At 41.1% G+C, this 24,021-nt stretch overlaps 1 protein-coding gene across 5 annotated transcripts in view; it reads right to left on the reverse strand.

Annotated features, from left to right (window-relative positions):
* Nucleotides 1-256: 256 nt before the first annotated feature.
* The window catches only part of LOC115216727, a 44,118-nt gene continuing 20,353 nt past the window's right edge, over nt 257-24,021 (reverse strand). For 3 of the 5 annotated variants that reach the window (XM_036506810.1, XM_029786266.2, XM_036506808.1), the window contains exons 2-4: nt 9,554-9,899; nt 4,888-5,092; nt 502-1,070 (exon numbers count right to left, since the gene is read on the reverse strand). In XM_036506810.1, coding sequence (XP_036362703.1) covers nt 652-1,070; nt 4,888-5,092; nt 9,554-9,895 — 966 coding nt within the window. In that variant the 5' untranslated portion in view covers nt 9,896-9,899 and the 3' untranslated portion in view covers nt 502-651. Of the gene's footprint in view, nt 460-501; nt 1,071-4,887; nt 5,093-9,553; nt 9,900-11,481; nt 11,658-24,021 lie in introns of those variants that run through there. The other 2 variants (XM_036506809.1, XM_036506811.1) reach the window with 2 other exon arrangements.

The raw sequence follows: 24,021 nt of genomic DNA on the forward strand, positions 1-24,021 counted from the left end.
TCTAACAGGGGTAGTAAAGCTATTCAAAGTCAAAGGCTTGTGACCTGCCCTCCACCCTTATTCTAACTTGGTTAGTAGTAGAATAAATAGGGATAAAGGGACGACAGTGTAAGGAATTTGCTTTGCAAATCACAGTCACAAATATTTGAGGAGGATGATGGTTGAGGGAATAAGGTAGGTGAGAAAATATATGCATGTATGCATATATATATATATATATATATATATATATATAAATATATGCTTGTATGCATACATATATATATATTGAGAGAGAGAGAGATTTATCCAGTTTGATATCAACTGATTATATATAAATAATCTATATGGCAGCCGATATCAAACAGAATAAATCTAGTTTGTTCTTTTTGGTAGGGAGTCTAATGACAAACAAGTTAAAGAATATATATGCGTGTGTGTGTGTACAAACAGGTAGATAGATAGATAGATAGATAGATAGATAGGTAGATAGATAAGTAGGTAGGTAGATAGATAGATAGATAGATAGATAGATAAGTAGGTATGTAGGTAGATATATAGATAGATAGATAGATAGATAGATAGACAGATATATATAGATAGATAGATAGACATACATACACACAGACAGATAGATAGATAACCAGAGGCATGAACTTAGATGAAAGTCTCTCAACTTCTGACTCCAGGTTGTAAAACGATCTGATGGCTTGCCAAATTTGTTAAAACGCTTCCAACAGTACCTCTATTCTGTTGCATTATCTTCTTGGCAACTTTAGACATGCCACATCTGGGAACTGGTTTAATAGGTGATGGAAGTGAGCTGGTATCATAAATCAGTTTGTTCATACGGCCTCCTTTGTCGAGATTTGACATATGCTGGCCTTCTCTTTTCACCCGAGCTGCTGGTACAGCAGCTATTTCTGCATCACTGTTGCTGCTCAGCACTTTTCTCATTTGCTCTCCTTTAGTGATGTTGTTAACTGCCTTGTTCCAGAGGTATGAAGAGTTTGTTGTATTTTTTATGTGAAACACTGTTGGAACTGGTTTGCTTTTTGGTGGTTGACTCAAGATAGCAGCCATTGAAGCTCCTGTAATCAAAATAAAAAAGTTGAGAAGAAATTTTCATGATTTCAATTAAAATATTCAGGAGAGGCTGGGTGGTAAGTAGTTTGCTTACCAACCACATGGTTGCGGGTTCAGTTCCACCTTGGCACCTTGGGCAAGTATCTTCTACTAGTATAACTTTGGGTTGTCCAAAGCCCTGTGAGTGGATTTGGTAGATGGAAACTGAAAGTAGCCTGTTATATGTATATGTATATATACATACATACATACATATATATATATATATATATATATATAATATATATATATATATATATATGCTCAATCACCTACCGAATACTATAAACAAAAACACCATACTGGTATCCTTCGATGTAGTCAACCTCTACTCCAATATCCCCCACAACCTAGGACTAGAGGCAATCCAATTCTGGCTAGAGAATCACGCCAACGAACTACCACACCGCATCAAAAAAGAATTTGTGATAGAAGGGGTTAAATTCATCCTGGAAAATAACTTCTTCGCCTTCAATGACAACTTCTACCGACAAAAATCAGGGACTGCGATGGGTACATGAATGGCCCCCTCCTTTGCCAACCTAGTCATAGGATACCTAGAGATCAGTCTGTATCGTAAGGTTCTAGAAAGATATGGCAGCCCTTTCTCCATCTACATAGAAAACAACTGGAAGAGATATCTAGATGACTGTTTCATCCTTTGGCATAAAAATATAGAAAAACTCATAGAATTCCAGAAAATTTTAAACGGACTGGACGTAAACATCCAATTCACGATGGAATATAGCCAACAACAACTCCCCTTCCTCGATATCCTCATTAAGAAAGCTAATAATATAATAGAAACAGACATATACTATAAGCCTACAGACTCTAAGCAATATCTTCCATTCAATTCATGCCACCCCAGACACACCAGGATGAATATCCCCTTCAATCTAGCAAAAAGGATATGCACTATAGTCTCTAACGCAAACACCAGAGACACACGACTACAAGAACTAAAAGATACCCTTATCACCAGGAACTATCCACCTTCACTTATTGACAAGTGCATTCAACGTGCCCTTCAACTTAACATCAAGGAACTGAGACATCCCAAATCAAAGAAAAACTTACAACCAAAAGCCTTACCATACATCTCCACACACAACCCTCTCAATAACGAAGCCTTCGACACCATCCTCCACAACATACCCCTCCTAAAAAAAGACCACAGAATGAACACAATCCTCCAAACACACACGATTATAAAAAGCAAAAGACAGCCTAGATCCATGAAAAGTCTCCTTACACAAGCCCGAATTCACTCTTCAACACAGAAGCCGACAGTAAAAAAATGTGGAAGACCCAATTGCGGGATATGCGACTATCTAATTGAGGGATCAGAGTTCTCCTTCAAACAGGGACAACGGTTTACAGTGAAAAGCAACATGTGCTTCGGAGAACCTAATATACTCACTAACCTGCTCCGGGTGTCAAGAGCAGTACATAGGCCAAACAAAAAATGGTTTGCGTAAACGAATGGCCCTGCACAGATCCCAGATAAAAATTCCCCAAAACAGAAAAATAGCTTTTAGCCAACACATAGATACTTGCGCCAACAAAAAAACACCAAACTTCAGAATTTTCCCCCTCTACCAATTTAGGGACAATACAACCTCGAGACAACGAATAAGTAAAGAAAATCTCTTTATTACAAAATACAAGCCACTTCTTAACGGGTCTACGACAAACAATTAATATACCTCAACTTTAGAATAAAAGAAATATATACACACACAAATATTACACTCCATAGAATCCATTACTAATCAGCCCCATCACAGCTATACTTACACCCATTCATATTCTCCCTTCTCTGTTTTTTTCTTCTTCTTCTTCCTCTTCTTCTTCATCATCATCATTATCATCATCATCGTCGTCATCATCATCACCACCATCATCACCACCATCTTCTCCTTCTCCTTCTTCTTCTTCATCATCATCATCATCAACATCGTCATCTTCTTCTTCTTCTACTTCTCCACCTTCCACCCCTTAACCTTGTCACTAATGTCTTTCAGTATAACGCCTACGCAAATTCCATAAACAATTCCTGAATTGAACTGCGACTACTGTCAGCCACTGACCATTCAAAATACGACCATTAAGGCATTCCCAGATTTCCCCACCCCCTCTCCACATCAGCCTCATTATTCTTCACCTATCCTACCAAGAACTCAAAACGACCTCGAACACACAAGTGCAAACAAGGGAGTCAGAGAAGGCAGAATGATACTTATATCTGAACACTACTACAGAAATATTCTTTTAAAAAAACTTTTCTTCTAATTTTTCTAAATTTAATTATTTAATCGTTACAGTTGAAAAGGTCTCAAAATGACCGAAACCGGTACTGAAAGATTCACTATAAAATTATCTTAGCATTTTCTATTTTTGACTTGTTTTTTCATATATATATATATATATATATATATATATATATATATATATATATATATATATATATGTATGTATATATGTATATATGTATGTATATATGTATGTATGTATGTATGTGTGTGTATATGTTTGTGTGTCTGTGCTTGTCCACCCAACATCGCTTGACAACCGATGCTGGTGTGTTTACGTCCATGTAACTAAGTGGTTTGGCTAAAGTGACTGATAGAGTAAGTACTATGCTCACAAAGAATCAATCCTGGGGTCAGTTTGCTTGACTAAAGGTAGTACTTCAGCATGGCCAAGTCATTTGACTGAAACAAGTAAAAGAATAAAAGAATATATATATATAATATTTTAAAATTTTATCTTTTACTTGTTTTAATCATTGGACTGTGGCCATGTTGGGGCACCATCTTGAAGGGTTTTAGTCAAACAAATCAAACCCAGTACTTAATTTTGTTTTTAATGTTTGGTACTTATTTTATTGGTTTTCTTTTGTTGAACTGTTAAGTTACAGAGATATAAACAGTTCAGCACTGGTTGTCAAGCAGTGTGGGACAAACACAATAATACACACTGGCATTCTGTTGGTCACAATAACAAGGGTTCCAGTTGACCTGCTCATGAAATTAATGTGCAAATGGCTAAGCACTCCAAAGACATGCATACCCTGACCCCTTAAATATTTAAACAGGCCATATCCGATCAAAATATTCTACCCATTTTATGTTTAAACTTGGCCATATCCAGCCTTTCACAAATACCTTTCAAAGTAATTCTAAAAATAAATTTTTTTGGTGATAAACTTATTGTATAGAGTGTTCAGCTGCACTACAGCTCATCAATAAAAGTAACCAAAAATGCACAAAAACACATAGAATAATGCACAGGGAGTGAATAGTAAATGAGTCACTAAATAAAAAGAAAGTTAGAGGAGTATCAGGTGCACTGTTGGCAAATTTCAGGAAGCATGGAAGTTTTGAAGGATGCAGTGCCCTGACATCCAGCCACTGATGTGGGTAGTTTATTCCATGCTTCAGCAATTCTAAGTGTGAAAAAATGTTTCTGAAAGTCATGGGTGCTGTGTTGCTTTTTGATTTTGTAAGCATGTCCATGAGCATTAGACATTGGAAATTCAAAAAGGGGCCCAAGGTTGTTGTTGGAAAGGTGGTAGGTGATATCTTGCAGGTGACTTGCAAGTCAGTTGTCCAACCTTGGAACTTTAATGCATTCATGCCAAGGGTTCAGAGTATGGTAGATGTCTGACGGACGGTTGCATGTTTCTGAACAGTTTCCAGGAGATTGGTCATAATTAATATTAAAAAAAAAAGCAAGTATCATACATAGTACCAAAAAGAACTTCAAGTAACCACATACCTTTAGCAGCTTCAGCTGTGACTTTAGCTTCTGGTTTTACTCTGGGAGCAGGTCTGTAAGAGGCAGGTTCATTTACAGAATGGTGTAATAAAGTTGATATTTTCCAATTTGGTTGAGAGTTACTCCGTTCTTCAGTTTTTTTGTGGTTTTCATTTTGTTGGTTGTTAGAACACAGAAGATTCGCCATTGCATTACCTTTCTGGCTCTATACTCAGAATTCATTTGAAAGGACAAAGATAAAATTAAACCTCTTTCAGCATTCAGAATCCATACCATTTTTGATGTCAAAATAGATACACAGGTATACTTGAAACATCCTAATCTCAACAGCACATATATAACCAAAAGATTATTTAGCGTGCAGGTGTGGCTGTATGGTAAAAGCTTACTTCCCAATCTCATGGTTCCAGGTCCAGACCCACTGCATGACACCTTGGGCAAGTGCCTTCTACTATAGCCTTAGACCCACCAAAGCCTTGTGAGTGGATCTGGTGGATGGAAACTGAAAGAAGCCTATCACATATATCTATGTATGTGTGTCTTTGTGTCTGTGTTTGTCTCACATCACCACTTGACAAATGGTGTTGGTTTGTTTACATCCCTATAACTTAGCAGGTAAGCAAAAGGGACAGATAGAAGTACCAGGCTTTAAAAACTTAAGTACTAGGGTTGATTCATTCAATTAAAAATTCTTCGATGTGGTGCCCCAGTATGGCCACAGACTAAAGATCACCTCTTCCAATGCCCCCTCCCCTCATGAGAGTTTTCTTTTTTGTCTTACAAGTACTTGGTGACCCTGTCAGTGCAGGTGCCACTTAAAAGCATCCAGTCCACACTGTAAAGTGGTTGGTGTTCAGAAGGGCATCCAGCTGTAAAAATCTTGCCAAGACTGACCTCACCTGTGCTTGTGCCATGTAAAAAGCACCAAGTCAACTCTGTTGAGTAGTTGCTGTGGAAATCCTGCCAAAACAGTCACAGAAGTTTGGTGTAGACTTCTACTAGCCAGCTCTTGTGAAACCATCCTACCCAAGCTAGCATGGAAGGTGGATGTTAAAGGATGATGATGAAATGATAAGAGGTAATAATAGTACATTAACATTTAAAAACTTAAAGCAACTTTGCTTATAGGACCATGTCTGTATGTATCTTATGTGCCTTCAAGTATGGTAAAACATAAGGTCCCCTTTTCAATTCTCCCTAAACTGCTAATATAAAAAGCTAATAGATTTGTGCCAGTGTGAACATGACTCTGAAAGGTGAGTTATCTCACTTGTTTCATCATCATCATCATCATCGTCTAACGTCCGTTTTCCATGCTAGCAAGGCTTGGACGGTTCAAGCGGGGTCTGGGAAGCCAGGAGGCTGCACCAGGCTCCAGTCTGATCTGGCAGTGTTTCTACAGCTGGATACCCTTCCTAATGCCAACCACTCCATGAGTGTAGTGGGTGCTTTTTACCTGCCACCAGCACAGGGACCAGAGGAGGCTGGCAATGGCCATGATCAGTTGGTACTTTTTACGTGACATGGACACGGACGCCAGTCAAGGCTGTGCTGGCATTGACCAAGTTCGGATGGTGCTTTTTACGTGCCACTGGCACTGGTATCACAACTACAATTTCCATTTGATTTTTATTTTGATGTTGATGTACTTGACTCAAAGGTAAGCACAGCAGGTCATCCTATGATCCAAGGTACTTTGAATGGGCTGGGGCTGGTTATGTGAAGCTGGTGTAGGATACGCGGTGAACTCACTTTATTTGTTGGGTTTTTGCAGTCACAGCATATCTCCAGAGGTCTCAGTCTTTCATCATTGCCTCTGTGAGGCCCAACGTTCGAAGGTCATGCTTGACCACCTCATCCCATGTCTTCCTGGGTCTACCTCTACCCCGGATTCCTTCAACTGTTTTATATCCATTTATTTACATTTTATTTTTCACTTGCTTTGCAGGCATTGGACTGCGATCATGCTGGAGCACCACCTTGAAGGGTTTAGTTGAAAAAAATCAACTCCAGTACCTATTTTAAAATCTGGAACTTAGTCTACCAGATGCTTTTGCCAAACCACTAAGTTATAGGGACAAAAACAAACCAACACTGGTTAGCAAGTGTTGGTGGGGACAAATGCAAAAAACACAAACACAAGGATACATTTATATATATGTATATATGATAGTCTGCCACAATTTCTGTCTACTATATTTACTCACAAGGCAATGGTCAGTCCAGAGCTATAGAAAATACTTGCCCAAGATGCAATGTAGTGGGACTGAACCCACTACCATGTGGTTACAAAGTTACTTTGGTTATCACACAGCAATTTATTTTTTCCAAATTATACTATCTATTTTGGAACAATAAATTCATTGGTTGTAGGTTTCTAAAGGGCCAATTATTGCTTCATTAATTTTCCACTAGTAATTATGACAAGTGAATGTCTGCACAACTCTGGCAGAACAGATAGCACAAAGTATTCATTTTTGTTCAAAACACACGAACACATACACACACACATGCACACGCGCGCGCACACACACACACACACACACACACACATCATTTGCCAATTTCTTCTCCTGATAACAGGAACGAGTCTTAGCTTAATGCCATGGATATGCAACCATTTACTGGTTGCATATCCATGACTATTTACCCATTCCATTTGCTTATTATGAACATTACGATTATTATATAATTATGAGCTCCCAGAAACAGCTGTCAAATAAAACGTTTATGCACTCTCTCCTTAGCATTCTGTATCTTTTATGGTCCATGTAAATGTAAATTTATTTCTCTCTCTCTCTCTCTCTCTCTCTCTCTCTCTCTCTCATTCCTCTCCTCTCCTCTCTCTCTCTCTCTATCTCTCTCTCTCTCATCTCTCCTTCTTCTCTTCTCTCGTCTCTTTCTCTCTCTCTCTCTCTCTCTATATATATATATAATATATATATATATATATACACACATACATATATATAGATATCTCAATGCTTGTACATATGTGTTTATCTTCTGAATATATTTAGTTATTTGTAACTCTCTCCGCTCTCTCTCTCTCTTTATGTGTGTGTGTGTGTATCTATATGTGAGCATGTATATATGTATATTTATATATATCAAGCCTATTCATGTTTATTTAAATTACTGTCTCCACATACAAAACGCACACATATATATGTATGTATAAATACGTTTCCCTAATCATAGCTGGGAGAGTAGCAACTCCAAATAAGCAGCAACCTATCCAACCCCTTCCAGGATGCAAAGCAAATATAAAATGCTGCAGCTTTTGTATATATATATATATATATATATATACAAGAAAAAAGCAACAAAAATGGATCAATATTTCGGTACAATTGTTTCGTACGAAGACCAGCTTTATTAAGGCTGCAAATATTGCAGCAAATACAGGTGACCCGTACTCATCAGTCGAAAAAACATCTGAGTTCTCCAAACATCTAACATCAGGGATAGTTCTATAAAAATCAGATTTAGATAATAAACGGACTTCCAAAGTTCTTTAATGTTGCACAGTCATATAACAGGTTTTTAAAAAGTATTTTAAAAAACCTCTTATTTTCACAGAAAATGAAAATGTAAAACCATCCATAATGAAGTAGATTTGATTTCTGGAGATATGAGGAGAGATTTCATGAAATATAGATTTCTGGTGCATCTAAGTTAAGTACTGCATTCATGTGAATTCAACAGAACTCACTTGAATCTTAATTGCTTTTACTATCTATATATATATATCGTTATCATCATTTAACATCCTTTTTGCATGCTGACATGGGTTGGACAATTTGACAGAGAAAGACCAAGTATAGGGGTCCACCAGGTTCTGTCTGTCTGTCTGTCTGTATGTATGTATGTATGTATGTATGTATGTATGAGGTCCCAACTATACACGAGACAAAATAAGTACATGTTAAAGGGACCAAGGCTGTATTTAAAATAATTGTGGGGATTAACCTGGTGGGTGAAAAATAAGCTATATTTAATACAGTTGTAAGGATTAGCCTAGAAGAAAACAAAAATTCTCATTTAATATTTCACATTTAGCATTTATTGTGTCTCACTGTCTTGTCATTTCAACAATGGAAGTGCTGAGAGAAGGCCATTGTTAGATTGTACATAGAACATCAGTAGCCCTTAATCTGGTTTTCACACACACACACACACACACACATACACAAACACACACACACAAATACACACACACACAAACACACACACACACACACACAAACAAACAAACAAACAAGGAGAACATTTGTGGTGAATTAATGCAGAATTTAAATCTCTTGTACACTGACTGTAAATCCTCATTTGTACCTATGAGGTACACTTGTACCTAGGTACATTTCAGGAATGTACCTACAAATTTACATAAAAACTAGAAATAGTATGTTTTTTAGAGAAAGAGCAAAAAAAACTGATGCGCATTCTCTAAATCCTATCTATTAGTGCCAAAATGAAGATTTGTAAGATGGGTGTATGTATAAACAACTCAACTAACATACCAGTTCAACCACATATTTTAAAATATTGGGAACTTTCTTAACCCTAAAAGTCTTGTCACTTTGTTAGCAACTGGCATGAACTCTTTTGAGAAGAACTTAAACAAAACACACACATTCACATGCATATATTTTTGTTTACATACCTCAGCAATTGACAATGCTTCTGGTCTGATTCGGGTTTGGTTTGGAGTGTCAGGACGAGGGGTGGCCTGGCAGTGAATAATTTTACTTACAGATCCTTGCTGGCTGTAAACTAAATTTTCTCTGGATGCTTGTGAAGGGCATCTGGATTTTACATTATTATTTCTGTTATTCCCTGTAAAATAAGAAGACTCAAAGAGATTTAAAGATCCCTTATGCATTGTTGCATATTCCTCTGCTTCAGGACGGACCCTTGAATTTGACATTGGACGAGCATTCTTTGGCTGGAGATCAAACCCAGGATAAGGTCCTTGACAACTCTCATGAAGTCCTCTGGCTGTCATTGTTCTGTAAAAAAAAAAAGAAATTAAAAATAAGAATATGAAAAAAATATAATAATAATAATAATAATAATAATAATAATAATAATAATAATAATAATAATAATAATATATTGGTTTCAGTAGCAATCAAACCTTTGTGTTCTTTTACTCTTTTGTTGGTTCCACTTGCTGGACTGGGGCTATGATGGAGCATTGCATTAAAGGTTATTAGTCTATCATGTCAACCCATTCAATCCAGTAGTTATTTTATCAAACCATTGTTTGTTAAATGGCTAAGTTAGCTTTCCAAAAGAAGGGACATAGCTAATTTAATAGTTGTACACACACACACACACGTACAGAGTCAACAGATGAGATCTGGAGATTCTTGGTATAGAAAACACTTAGCAGCACTCAAATGATTTGAGCTTAAACTCCAATGTCTTTATGAGAGACCAATTCTGTTGGGTAAAGAGTGGCTATAAGATGAGCAGATACAGAGGCAATTATGCAGATAAACAAATTAAATCTAACAGCTTGGGTTTGAAATACAATATATATTTATATATATATATATATGCCAGCCTCGCCTGGCCCCCGTGCCGGTGGCACGTAAAAAGCACCATTCGACCGTGGCCGTTTGCCAGCCCCGTCTGGCACCTGTGCCGGTGGCACGTAAAAAGCACCCACTACACTCACGGAGTGGTTGGTGTTAGGAAGGGCATCCAGCCGTAGAAACATTGCCAGATCAGACTGGGCCTGGTGCAGCCTTCTGGCTTCCCAGACCCCAGTTGAACCATCCAACCCATGCTAGCATGGAAAGCAGACGCTAAATGATGATGATGATGATGATGATATATATCAGACCTATATATGTTTCAACTGCAGATATGTATATGTATATATATATATAGAGAGAGAGATAGATAGATAGATAGATAGATAGATAGATAGATAGATAGATAGATAGATAGATAGATAGATAGATAGATTAGACAGATATGTAGATTGATATTGTAGATAGACAGACAGAGAGCACATGTATAGCATGTGTGTGTGTATGTAGTATTGGTGACATTATATGAATGTTTGACCTATTGACTGGTAAGCTAATACATTGAAAAGCTCACTCAGTTCAATTGCTTTCAGGAGTAAAAAACGAGAAATTTGGAGTCTTTGTCCTTCGTCTGAAAATGAAAAAAATGGATAGATAGATAGAGAGATAGAGAGAGGGGGGAGAGAGAGAGAGAGAGAGTTTTGCTGCTTTGGTCACCATTCTGCTAACTTCATTCACAAAAACTCCCTTGAGTCAAACCTACCACAAAATTTGAACATAGAATAATGAGGGAGAAGCTAAAGGCTAAGATATGATAGAGGGACAATGTAACTATTTATTGTAAATATGGTAAAATCTTGAATCTCTGGAAACTGGTGATGTTCTATGACAACAAAGTTAATCTATAGGAGAATTCATAAAAAAAGTTCAGCAGGAATGGAAAATATCCAGCAACTTAAATACTTGTCTTTTTAAGAGAAAGAGAGAGAGAGAGAGAGAGAGAGAGAGAGAGAGAGAGAGAGAGAGAGAGAGAGAGAGAAAATAGAGGTACCATTTTCTATTTCAAGCTTTTGTCCTTTTTTGAGAATGTGGAAGCTCAAGGCTTAGTGGTTAGGGTGATGGATTCATGATTGTAAGACTGTAGTTTTGATTCCTGGACTCGATGATGTGTTATGTTCTCGAGCCAAACACTTCATTTCATATTGCTCCAGTCCAAGCTGGCAAAATGAGTAATCCTGCAACAGAGCGATGTCCCATCCAGGATGGTGGAGGGAGGTATATATGTGCCATGGGAACCAGAGAAACCAGCCCTGTGAGTCTATATGACTCAGGAAGGATCTCTCTCTCTCTCTCTCTTTCTCTCTCATTTCCAAGGTAATAAAATTGCTAATGAGAAAAGGAAAGAGGTAAAGGAGTGAGTGGCACAGAAAAGTTGAAGAGGAGGGGGAAACTAATTCAAGATCGTGTGAGTAGTGTGGGAGATGGTGCAAGCAGAGTTGGAGGTGGTGTGAGGCTAGGGTAGCAGTACAATGGTCGAGGAAGTAAAATGCTAAGAAGGAGTGGCTGAAGTTTGTAGCATGATCTGGCATGTGCTGGTTGCTTCTAATGTGACACCAGAAAGAATGCTTTTTATGTGGCACCAGCACAGAAATCTTTTAGGCCAATCCCCTTCACTAGGATGAGTAACCTTAACACTTCTGCTGTGGAGTTTGGGTCTTCTTGAGTACAGGAAGGCATCATGTATCTCAGTCCTTTGTCATTTCGTTTGAAAGGTTCAGTGTCTTGAGGTTGTCCTTCAGTACTTTGTCCCATGTCTTCCTGGGTCACCCACTTCAACATGTTCCAATCACTTTGAGAGATTGGCACTTTTTTATGGAGCTGTTGGCATCCATCTGCATCACATGGCCAAACCAGTGCAGTCTTCTCTCTTGCTCATCATCATCACCGTCACCATCACCATCACCATCATCATCATCATCATCATCATCATCATCATCATCATCATCATCATCATCATTTAACGTCCGTTTTCCGTGCTAGCATGGGTTGGACGGTTCGACCGGGGTCTGGGAAGCCAGGAGGCTGCACCATGCTCCAGTCTGATCTGGCAATGTTTCTACAGCTGGATGCCCTTCCTAACGCCAACCACTCCGTGAGTGTAGTGGGCACTTTTTACGTGCCACTGGTACAGGTGCCAGGGGAGGCTGGCATCAGTCACGATCGGTTGGTGCTTTTTACATGCCACCAGCACAGAAATCAGTCAAGGCGGCGCTGGCATTGGCCACGTTTGGATGATGCTTTTTACGTGCCACCGGCACAGGTATCACAACTACAATTTCCATTTGATATTTATTTTGATGTTGATGTACTTGACTCAAAAGGTCTCCTCAAGCACAGCAGGTCACCCTACAATCCAAGGTAAGTACAGCTGGTCATTCTGCAATCTAAGGTACTTTGGATGGGCTGGATACCTTCAAATGTTTGGGAGTGGCATTTCTTCACACATTTCTCCTCATCCATCCATAGTACATGACCATACCAGAGCAAACGTCTCTCATTGTGTCTAATTCCTCTTATGCCTAGCTTTTCTTTCAATACACTTACATTACACATCCTGCGGAGTATACTAGCGTTAGTGCCCCAGCACAACTGCAGTCCAATGACAGATACAAATAAAAAAGATAAAAAGCAAAAAAAAAAGAACTATATAACTATGTAGGAATATGAACTAAAAAAGACAAAACATAAAACTGGATACAGAAAGTCACACAACCTAGCACTCAATTTTCTTTGACAACTGTCCTCGTTTCAGTATAATTGTATAATTATATCGATTCAGAGGAGATTCAGAATCTGCACATTGATTTACACAGATTAAATACATTAAAATAGGTCAAGATTTCCTCTACAAACATACCACATGTCTTCCTTTCGCTTTGAACTTATAAAATCAATGCATTTATTATATTGAAATAGAAGATATAAAAAAATTCCTTATATATGTATATATCATCATCATTATTATTATTATCATCATCATCATCATCATCGTCATTTAATGTCCGTTGTTTGTGCTGGCATGGGTTGGACAGTTTGACCAGAGCTAGTAAGCTGAGGGGCTGCACCAGACTACCGTCTTTTTTTTAAACATGGTTTCTATGGCTGGATGCCCTTCCCAATGCCAATTGCTCTGAGAGTGTAATGGGTGTTTTTATGTGCTACCAGCATGGATGCCAGTTGCATGACACCAGTATCTGCCACAACTGTGATTTTCACTTGGTTTGACGGGTCTTCTCAAGCACACCATATTACCAAAGGTCTTGGTCATATGTTATTGCCTCTGTGAGGCCCAACGTTCAAAAGGTACTTTTTACGTGCCAGTCAGGAGGCACAGGCATTGGCCATGACTATGATTTCACTTAACTCAACAGTTCTTCTCAAACACAGCATGTTGCCCAATGACTGAAGGGTACTTTTAAATGGGCCGGTTATGCAACACTGTTATCGGCCACAGCTATGATGTCACTTGGCTTGTCAAATTGTCTCAAGCACAGCATATCTCCAAAGGTCTCAATTGCTTGTCATTGCCTCTGCGAGTCCCAATGTTCAAAGGTCACACTTCACCAACCTTATCTCATGTCTTCCTGGGTCTATTTCTTCCACTGGTTCCCATAACTGTTAGGGTGTGACACTTCTTCACACAGCTGTCCTCATTCATACGCAACACATAACCATACCAGTGCAGTTGTCTCTTTTGTACACCACATCTGATGCTTCTTATGTCCAACTTTTCTCTCTCAGGGCGCTTACACTCTGTCGTGTATGCACACTGGCATTACACATCCAGTGGAGCATACTAGCTTCATTTCTTTCAAACCTGCACATGTCCTCAGCAGTCACAACCCATGTTTCACTGCAGTGTAGCATGGCTGTTTGCACATGTGCATCACACAGTCTACCATTCACTCTGAGTAAGAGGCCCTTTGTTACTAGCAGAGGCAGGAGCTCTCTGAACTTTGTCCAGGCTATTCTTATTCTAGCAGCTATGCTCTCAGAGCATCCACTGACTTGGTCACCTAGGTAATGGAAGCTATCAACTACTTCTGGACACTTGAACAATTCTTAATTCTTTATTGCTCACAAGGGGCTAATCATAGAGGGGACAAACAAGGACACATGGTTTAAGTTGATTACATCGACCCCCAGTGCGTAACTGGTACTTAATTTATCGACCCCGAAAGGATGAAAGGCAAAGTCGACCTTAGCGGAATTTGAACTCAGAACGTCAAGACAGACGAAATACCATTAAACATTTCGCCTGGCGTGCTAACATTTCTGCTAGCTTGCCAACACTTGAACAATTCTGCCAACCCACTGCCCTAGATTGGTATTGTTTTTCTTTTTTCAACCCAGAAAAGATGGAAAGCAAAGTTGAACTTAATGAGATACGAACTTATAGTACAGAGAACTGCAACAAATGTCACAAGGCAATCTATACAACACTCTAACGACTCAGCCAATTCTCCGTTACTTGCAACAGAACAAACTCTGTTGAAGGCACTCAATGTCTGGTGCTAAATCAGTTAATAGATTATATTAGTGACCCAAGAACCCAAATGGTACCCTTGATGAGCTTGAATAATGTGTGCAAATAAATTTTAGTCAGAAAACTTTTGTCAAACCAAGGTTGTAGTAAAAAGACTAGCTCAAGGTACTACTTGGTGAGATTGAACCTGAAATTATGTAGTTGCTACGTGAAGCTTAGCCATGTCTGCATTCAGGTAAATTGAATCATCCATATTTATGTAAGCTAACCTGAAGTGTCCTAAATTCTTCTCTCTCTCTCTCTCTCTCTCTCCCACTCTCTCTCACTCTCTCTTTTTCTCTCTCCCTCACTCTCTCTCTCTCTAACTTTTCTCTCTCTCTCACACACACACACACACACACACTCACACACATATTCTTTCATCATTCTTTTTTCTCATACTGACATATCTCCTCTATTCACTCTTTCTCTCACACGTAAATATTTTCTCTTTCTGTCTCTTTCTCTTCCACACACAGTTATGCATCCTTTTTCTCTCTCTCCTCCCTTCCCTGTCTCTCCCCCCTCTCTCTCCCACAGGAATACATTGGGTGGTTGGAACAGCTGAAGAACTTCAACAAGAGAAACGACACTTTAAATGTAACTTGTGTTTATGTCAATAAATAGAATAAATAAATATTAATGTATCATAGTATGAACACACACACACAAACACACACACACACACACACATCAGCGTATGAAAATCTTTGAATAAACTAAGTCTGAAACCAAGGATTTTAATATTATTCTCTGTAGCAGATAGTAAAGCATTTTACTTCATTTCTAAGAGCATTTCAATATGATGGGAAAGTATAAATGTCACAACTCCCACCAATTTTCTCTTTAAAAATTAGTTAGTGTATATATGTATATATGAATATATTAGTTGAAGTGAATAATATTATATATCCTTTACGGCCAATCTTACAAATCGGTTTTGCACTGAGGGCTCAACAGGATGTTGGATAACAGCTTGGTTATGTAACCCCTCACTCTTCAGAGTAGGCAGTTATGGAAAAAAATATGTCATACACATACATATATAAATACATACATATACATACACACACACATATTTCATTTTCATCATTATCATTTAGCAGCTGTATTCCATATTGGGTAGAGTATTGGTTGGATGGTTTGACAAGATCCAATAGGTCAAAAGATTGTGTCAAGCTTTCAATGTCTGTTTTGGCATAGTTTCTATGGCTGGATACCTTTCTTAATGTCAAGCACTTCACATGTGTTTTTTCATGTTACCAGTGTAGTGAAATTGACCAAGTAACTTGCAAAAACAAGACCCCTTGACTAAGGGAACTGGCTCAAACGTGTTTGTGTGTGTGTGTGTGTGTGTGTGTGTGTGTGTGTGCTTGTGTGTGTGTGTGCATGAGTGTGCGTGTGCATGTGTGTGTATATGTACAAAGGACTTCTGCACAGTTTTTGCCTATCAAATCCAATTTGAAAAGTATTTGTCAAACAACTTAAGAATAACAGACTGAAGTAGAAGACCCTTGTTTAGGGTGCTGCATAGTGAAATCGAACCTGAAACCATGTGATTTGGAAATAGACTTCTTAAATACATACCCATACCTGCACCTCCAAACTCAATATATATATATATCTCTCACTCCTCCTCCTCGACTCTCTCGTCACTGACATGTAACGAAAGAGAATCTATCTTTCAGCCCATTACCTTCCTAAAGACAACACGTGCTTATACTGTCTCCTCTCATAAGTTCATTTTCCTAGCGTTCAGAATAATTTTTTCTATCGTCTTGGCTTAACAACCCTCACTGTTTGTTTTTACTGTTTTGTTCTCACAGTTCTGTTCTTGTTACCACTTTCACCCTCCGCAAAAAATCCAAATTATATCTAATTTGCTTTGCGGAAAGGATTGTTTCGACAAAGTCGCATATTGTCCTTGCCTTCGAAATGTGGAGTAGATGAAACAGGGACAACTGAAGAAGGGGAATTGTTTGGTTCTTTGGAAAAAAAGTTCATTTCTATGTTTTTGTTTTTATGTTTTTGTTTCTCATTGTGTTCGACGTTTTTTTGATGTCCTGTACCCATATATGCATGTATATATACATATATATATGTAGGTATGTACATATATGTATGTATATATGCATATATTTATATATTATTTATATTATATATATATATATATATATATATATATATAAATAGTCTCCATTACTACCACCTATGATGTGATCTCATTTATATATCCACTATTTTGAGCTATGCTAATTTTAAGGATCTTGGCACACAGCTTTGCTTCTGTAAGATGAAGTGCTTTTATTTGCTTTTATTAAGAATTGCAACCCTTTTATCTATTATTAGAATACCTGATAAGTGTAAGAATTACAATTGCTGACAAAGCTTTCACAGAAATATTTGTGAATAGATTATATATCTTATGTCATATGAGAATATTTTAAAATGGTTATATATATATGTTGCATAATTAGATAGATAGATGGATATATTGCGAGATAGATAACACTAACAGACAGGCATGTAGGCAGGTGGACAGCCAGAGAGACAGATAGGTTGATAGATAGATAGATAGATAGATAGATAGATAGATAGATAGATAGATAGATAGATAGATAGATAGATAGATAGATAGATAGATTGATATAGATAGATAGTTAGATAGATAGATAACCAGCCAGGCAGAAGCACAGATAGACAGATGGAAGTATGGACAAATGGATAGATAGATAGATGGATAGACAGACAGACATATAGATAGATAGATAGATAGATAGATAGATAGATAGATAGATAGATAGATAGATAGTTAGATAGGTAGATAGATAGACAGACAAACAGACAGCCAGACAAACAGACAACTAGACAAACAAACAGCCAGATAACCGGACAGATAGATAGATGGACAGATTGAGCAGTATTATCTTGCAACCCCCATTTTGCTTATAATGAAAATAAAATTATCTCTTGGGCTGTGGTAGATTTATTTAATGTATAAGAGTGGGTTGGGCATAGAAGTTAGGTTAGTGCTCCCCAAAGTCCCACAAGCACCAGGTGTATGAAATAATTAAATAATTATGTTTATGTTTTGTGTGTAAATATATTTATATGTATATACTTATATATATGCACATCCGTACATAAATGTGTGTGTGTGTCTACACATACATATATGGATATATATGCATTCATGTATATGTATGAGCTTCCTATATTTATATATTACCAAGGCTATGTGGCTAAAAAGCTTGCTTCCCAACCACTTGATTCCAGGTTCAATAACACTGCATGGCACCTTGGGCAATTGTCTTCTACAATAACCCCTATTCCCTGAGCCGACTAATGCCTTTAGTATGGATTTGGTTGACAGAAATGGAAAGAAGCTTATCATATAGGCATAGGAGTGGCTGTGTAGTAAGTAGCTTGTTTACGAACCACATGGTTCAGGGTTCAGTCCCACTGCGTGACACCTTGGACAAGTGTTTTCTACTATAGCCTCGGTTTGACCAAAGCCTTGTGAGTTTGGTAGATGGAAACTGAAAGAAGCCCGTCGTATATATGTATATATATATGTGTTTATATGTTTGTGCATCTGTGTTTGTCCCCCCAACATCGCTTGACAACTGATGCTGGTGTGTTTGCGTCCCCGTAACTTAGCAGTTTGGCAAAAGAGACCGATAGAATATGTGGGATGACATCAGCAGCCGGACGTCAGCAGCGGGGTGCGTTGACCGGAAGCTGGGGCAAGCGGAAGGGGTCAGCTGTCAAGCGTGCGCAGGGGGCGGAAATTGACCTTTCCAACGTGGGTCGTGCTGGTGACAAGACGTGCGAGGACGACGCTAAGGGTTTGGGGCTAGCAGCTGCTATCGTTAGTGTTCGGGTAGGGTGAGGAAGGACCAGTCATCTCTGGAGGATCTCCGTCACCACGAAGAGAAGGTAGGTGCCTCTATATTCAAATCGCACACTCACTACAAGCTATTTTGGCAGTTCGTAAACATTCTCATTTTTTTTCAACACGATGTCTGCAAAAATTAGGATCGCCAGTGACGTCGTCAGACCTTTTAACGGCGAAGGCGATGTAGTGGCTTGGATTCGGAAAATCAGGCTGGTGGCGAGACTGCAGGGCATAAGCGACGTGGCGAGTCTTATGGCGCTGTATTTAGAAGGGAGTGCGTTGTCGCTTTACCTAGAGATGGATGAAGAGGAACGGCTCTGCGATGAGAATATAGAGCGGCGCTTGTGTGACGCATACACGGAATGCGAGTACACAGCTTTCGCTAAGCTAGGTGCAATCAGGTGGACAGGAGGCCAGGTGGATGATTTTGCATCGGAAGCTAGAAGGCTAGCGACTCTGGCCGGTTTTGCCAGAGAAGGACTGGAGAGAGCAGCCCGACTGGTGTTCGTGAATGGGTTCCCCGACGATGTAGGGATTCACCTACAACGACTGCCCGGGGTCAAAAAGATGCCATTGAGCGAACTTGTAGCTCATGCTCGCGCGTTGACGAGACACTCTGGGCAGAAGGCGATAGCAATGGTGGTGACGGAGGCGCGTAAAGACGGACGACGTCCCGAGAAAGAGGTACAGAAGCTCACTGTGCAACGAGAGCGGCCGTTCTCAGGACGGTGTTTTAGATGCCAGGGACCGCACATGGTGCGGGACTGTATGCAGTCGGGGCCCGTTTGCTATCGATGCAGGTAGACAGGGCACATTGCCCGTGATTGCGGCCAGGGAAACGACCGCGGGGAAGTTGCTGCCTCTCGAACTTTCCCCTCAAACGAGTAGAGGCGCTATTGGAGACGCTGCCATTGATTGACGTGGAGGCCGAGGGGGAGACGTTCAAGGCCCTTGTGGATACGGGCTGTACGACCACCCTGGTGATTTCGAGGGTGACGAAGGAATGGAACGGGGTGTGTAGTGTCTGGGCGGTCGACGGAAGCAAAATCCGTTGCAGAGGCAGCAGCAAGGTAGAGATAGTGGTGCGCGGCGCGATGCTAAGGCTACAGGCAATTGTGGTCGAACGCGTGATAAATGGAGTTGATGTGGTGATGGGGATGGACGCCATCAACTGTCTCGGTGGCGTCAGTGTTGTGAGAAATGAGGTCACGTTCGGAAGCGTGAGGGCGTCGTGCACTGCGAGTCAGGATCGCCAGAGGGAGCAGAGCCCCGCGAGGGACTGCGCCGCTTACACCATCGAGGACAAAGACTTTCAGGCGGCGTTCGATGGTCAGCGGTGGACGATAGAGTGGAAATGGAAGGACGAGCCCCCGACACTGGAGAACAGGGTGAGCTGTTACCAGCATACCCTGAAAGGCCACGCCAGGGTTGAGTTTGAAGACGAGGTGGAGAGGTGGATCGAGAAAGGGGTCCTTGTCCCTTGGAAGGAGGAGGTAGTGGGCGGAGTGCTACCCCTGATGGCGGTGGTGCAGCCTACGAAGGGAAAAGTCAGACCGGTGCTGGACTTCAGGGAGCTAAACCAGCACATATCGTGTCACACGGGAGGTGAGGCGACAGACGTTTGTGGTGAGGCATTACGTAAGTGGAGACAGTCGACTGAGGCAGCGACGATTGTCGACTTGCGATCGGCATACTTGTGAGCGACAAACTATGGCGATATCAGCTGGTGTGGTACAAGGGCCGGACGTACTGTCTAACCAGGCTGGGTTTCGGGCTGAATTCCACTCCGATGATCATGGCGGCAGTGCTTAGGTCCGTCCTAGGGAAAGACGGCAAAATTAGAAAGGCCACCAGCTCCTACATTGACGACATTTTGGTGGCCGAAACTGTAGTGCCAGCCGACGAGGTAGTTAGACATCTGGAGAAGTTCGGACTGATTGCTAAGCCACCGGAGTCGATTGAAGGGGGAGCCGCGCTGGGGCTGAAGCTGCGAAGAGATAGATCAGGTGAATTGGTGTTCCAGAGAGGAAATGAAATCCCAGAGCTGAGTTCCATCGTCAGCAGGAGAGAGCTGTTCTCGGTGTGTGGGAAGTTGGTCGGTCACTACCCGATAGCTGGATGGCTGCGCACGGCGTGTAGCTACACCAAGAGACGAGCAAAAGGAGAGAGGTGGGGCGACAAGGTGGGAGAAGGGACGGTGGCGATGATGCAGGAGATCCTAGAGAGGACAAGAGCGGAAGACCCGGTCAGGGGGAACTGGTACGTGCCCAAGACGAAATGCGGGACCGTCTGGTGTGATGCTAGCAGTATAGCGATAGGGGTGGTGTTGGCAATCGAAGGCACTGCGGTGGAGGACACGGCCTGGCTTCGGAAAGCAGATGATTTCAACCACATCAATGTCGCCGAATTAGATGTGCTGCTGAAAGGGGTGAACTTGGCCTTGAAATGGGGGCTGCGCACGATTGAAATGCGGACGGATTCGGCCACTGTGCTTGGCTGGGTAGGATCGGTGATCACCGGTGACAGGAGAGTGCGGACGAAAGGTGCTGCGGAGATGTTAGTGAAGTGCCGTCTAGGAGTTCTAGGTGAATTGATCGCCGAATTCGGACTGAAGCTGAACGTGGTTTTCGTGCCTTCGGAGAAAAACAAGGCGGACGTACTGACCAGGGTGAAAAGGGCGTGGTTGGAAGAACCGGAAAGGGATAGCTGCGGCGTGTCGATTGGATGACTCTGAACTGAAGAAACTGCACGCTATGCATCACCTGGGTGTGGACAGGACCCTGTATCTGGCAAAAAAAATTGATGCTGACGTCACCAGGAGAAGCGTCCGGAAGGTGGTCGGGAGCTGCGACAGGTGTCAGTCCATCGACCCTGCTCCGTGTGGGCATGAACAGGGAAGCCTTTCCGTGGAGCAGAACTGGAAAAGGCTAGCTGTGGATGTGACACATTACCGCCAGCGAATGTACCTCTCCATGGTCGACTGTGGGCCGGGCCGGCTGGCCATTTGGAGGGAGTTGAGATCGGGCATTGCTGACGAGATCATGCAGATCCTGAACGGGATATTTTTAGAGAGAGGTCCCGTGGAAGAACTACTGATGGACAACGGGGCGGCGTTTCGTTCGGAAGCATTGAGGGTTATGCTTGATCGGTGGAACGTGCGACGCTTGTTCAGAGCAGCGTATAGGCCGGGCGGTAACGGGCTCGTGGAGAGGCACCATCGGACAGTCAAGGCCATAGCGGAAAGGGCACATTTCGCTGCTTGAAGCAGTTTTTTGGTACAACTTGTCTCCCCGATCCGGACAAGCTGAGGAATCTGTGCTGCAGAGAGCTGTGTTCAAATATGAATGGAGGCACCCGAGCAAAGCGCCGGAGGGTCACGAGGAAGAGAAGGGACCTGTTCGCGTGAAAATAGGGGAGGAAGTCTGGGTCAAGCCACCAAAGGCGCGCTGTACGTCTCAACGGAGCAGAGGAACGGTGACGGCGATCAATTCCAGAAGCAACGTATCCGTAGATGGCACACCACGACATGTCTTGGACCATCGCAGGATTGTTGCTTCGACGGACGATGATTCAGGAGAGGGGGAGAATGAGGAGCCCAGCTTGAGAAGATCTTGACGAGTAAGGCGCTCTCCCGGTTGGATGGTAGACTACAACATGGAGCGGAGAGATTGTGATCTTTAAGATCAGGGTGGCGTGTGGGATGATGTCAGCAGCCGGACGTCAGCAGTGGGGTGCGTTGACCGGAAGCTGGGGCAAGCGGAAGGGGTCAGCTGTCAAGCATGCGCAGGGGGGGGGCGGAAATTGACCTTTCCAACGTGGGTCGTGCTGGTGACAAGACGTGCGAGGACGACGCTAAGGGTTTGGGGCTAGCAGCTGCTATCGTTAGTGTTCGGGTAGGGTGGGGAAGGACCAGTCATCTCTGGAGGATCTCCGTCACCACGAAGAGAAGGTAGGTGCCTCTATATTCAAATCACACATTCACTACAGAATAAGTACTAGGCTTCCAAAGAATAACTCAAACAAGTAAAAGAGTAAATATATATATATGGATTAGAAGCAGCTCAAGGTATATAAACAAAATTGAACACACATACACAAGGAGTGTGTGTTGTTTGATCATGGGTCAGCTGCAGTTTTTAGGCATAAGAAAATATATTTTCTACGTGCCTGGTGTAAAAAACAGCTGAAAATAAGTCACAGTCAAGCAAGATAACTCACATCAGATCTGTAACAAAGATGAAAGGTCTGGAACACTTGAGGGGTGCAGGTCTTATCCTGTTACATTAAATTATTTGTTGAAGGAAAACCAAGACTTCGAATATCTTCAACAGCATAAATAATATTTATTTTTCTGGATTCGCAATAATATATATACATATATTTCCTTCAGGGCGAACCGGTAGCCATTGGGAGCTAGTCACAGTTGTTAAATTGTGTGAGCCAAATGCTGTCTTGTTCCAGCGTAGAGTAGCTTCGCCACGTGTTGGTTTGCTTGGGAGAGCCGTGAGGATGCGTCCATTCAATTCGGCTGCAGCTTCGAAAGAGAGCGATACAGCGGGAAATCTTCCTGTTGCTAGTTCTCTGTGCATGCACATGAGGGAACTTCCAGCAGCCTACCGGAAGAAATCAAACTCTGTGCATGTCCACTGAAGACTTCCAAAATGGCGTCACTACAGATCTTATCTCATAGCGACAGACATTGATGTTTCGTCATTGTTTTGACTTATCAATGCCATATACTCAACAAGGTCCCCTGCAAGGTATATCGCTAACTATGACTACATGCTAAAAGGTTTAGACACCATCTGCTAGCATGTCTCAACGCTTCATACCACAGAAGAAATTCAAATAGGAATTAGAAGTAGCTTGAGGTATATAAACAACATTGAACACACATACACAGGGTATGTGTGTTGTTAGTTCGTGGGTTGGCTGTGGTTTTTCAGCATAAGAAAATATAATATTCTCTATGTGCCTGGAGTAAAAAGACAGCTGAAAGTAAACCATGGTCAAGCAAGTGATCTGGAGCAATGTGAAATGAAGTGTTTTGCTCAAGAACACAACATATTTGCTTGGTCCAGAAATTAATCCCATGATTGTTAGATCAT

This window comes from Octopus sinensis, linkage group LG10 (genome assembly GCF_006345805.1).
Source record: "Octopus sinensis linkage group LG10, ASM634580v1, whole genome shotgun sequence".
NCBI lineage: Eukaryota > Metazoa > Mollusca > Cephalopoda > Octopoda > Octopodidae > Octopus > Octopus sinensis.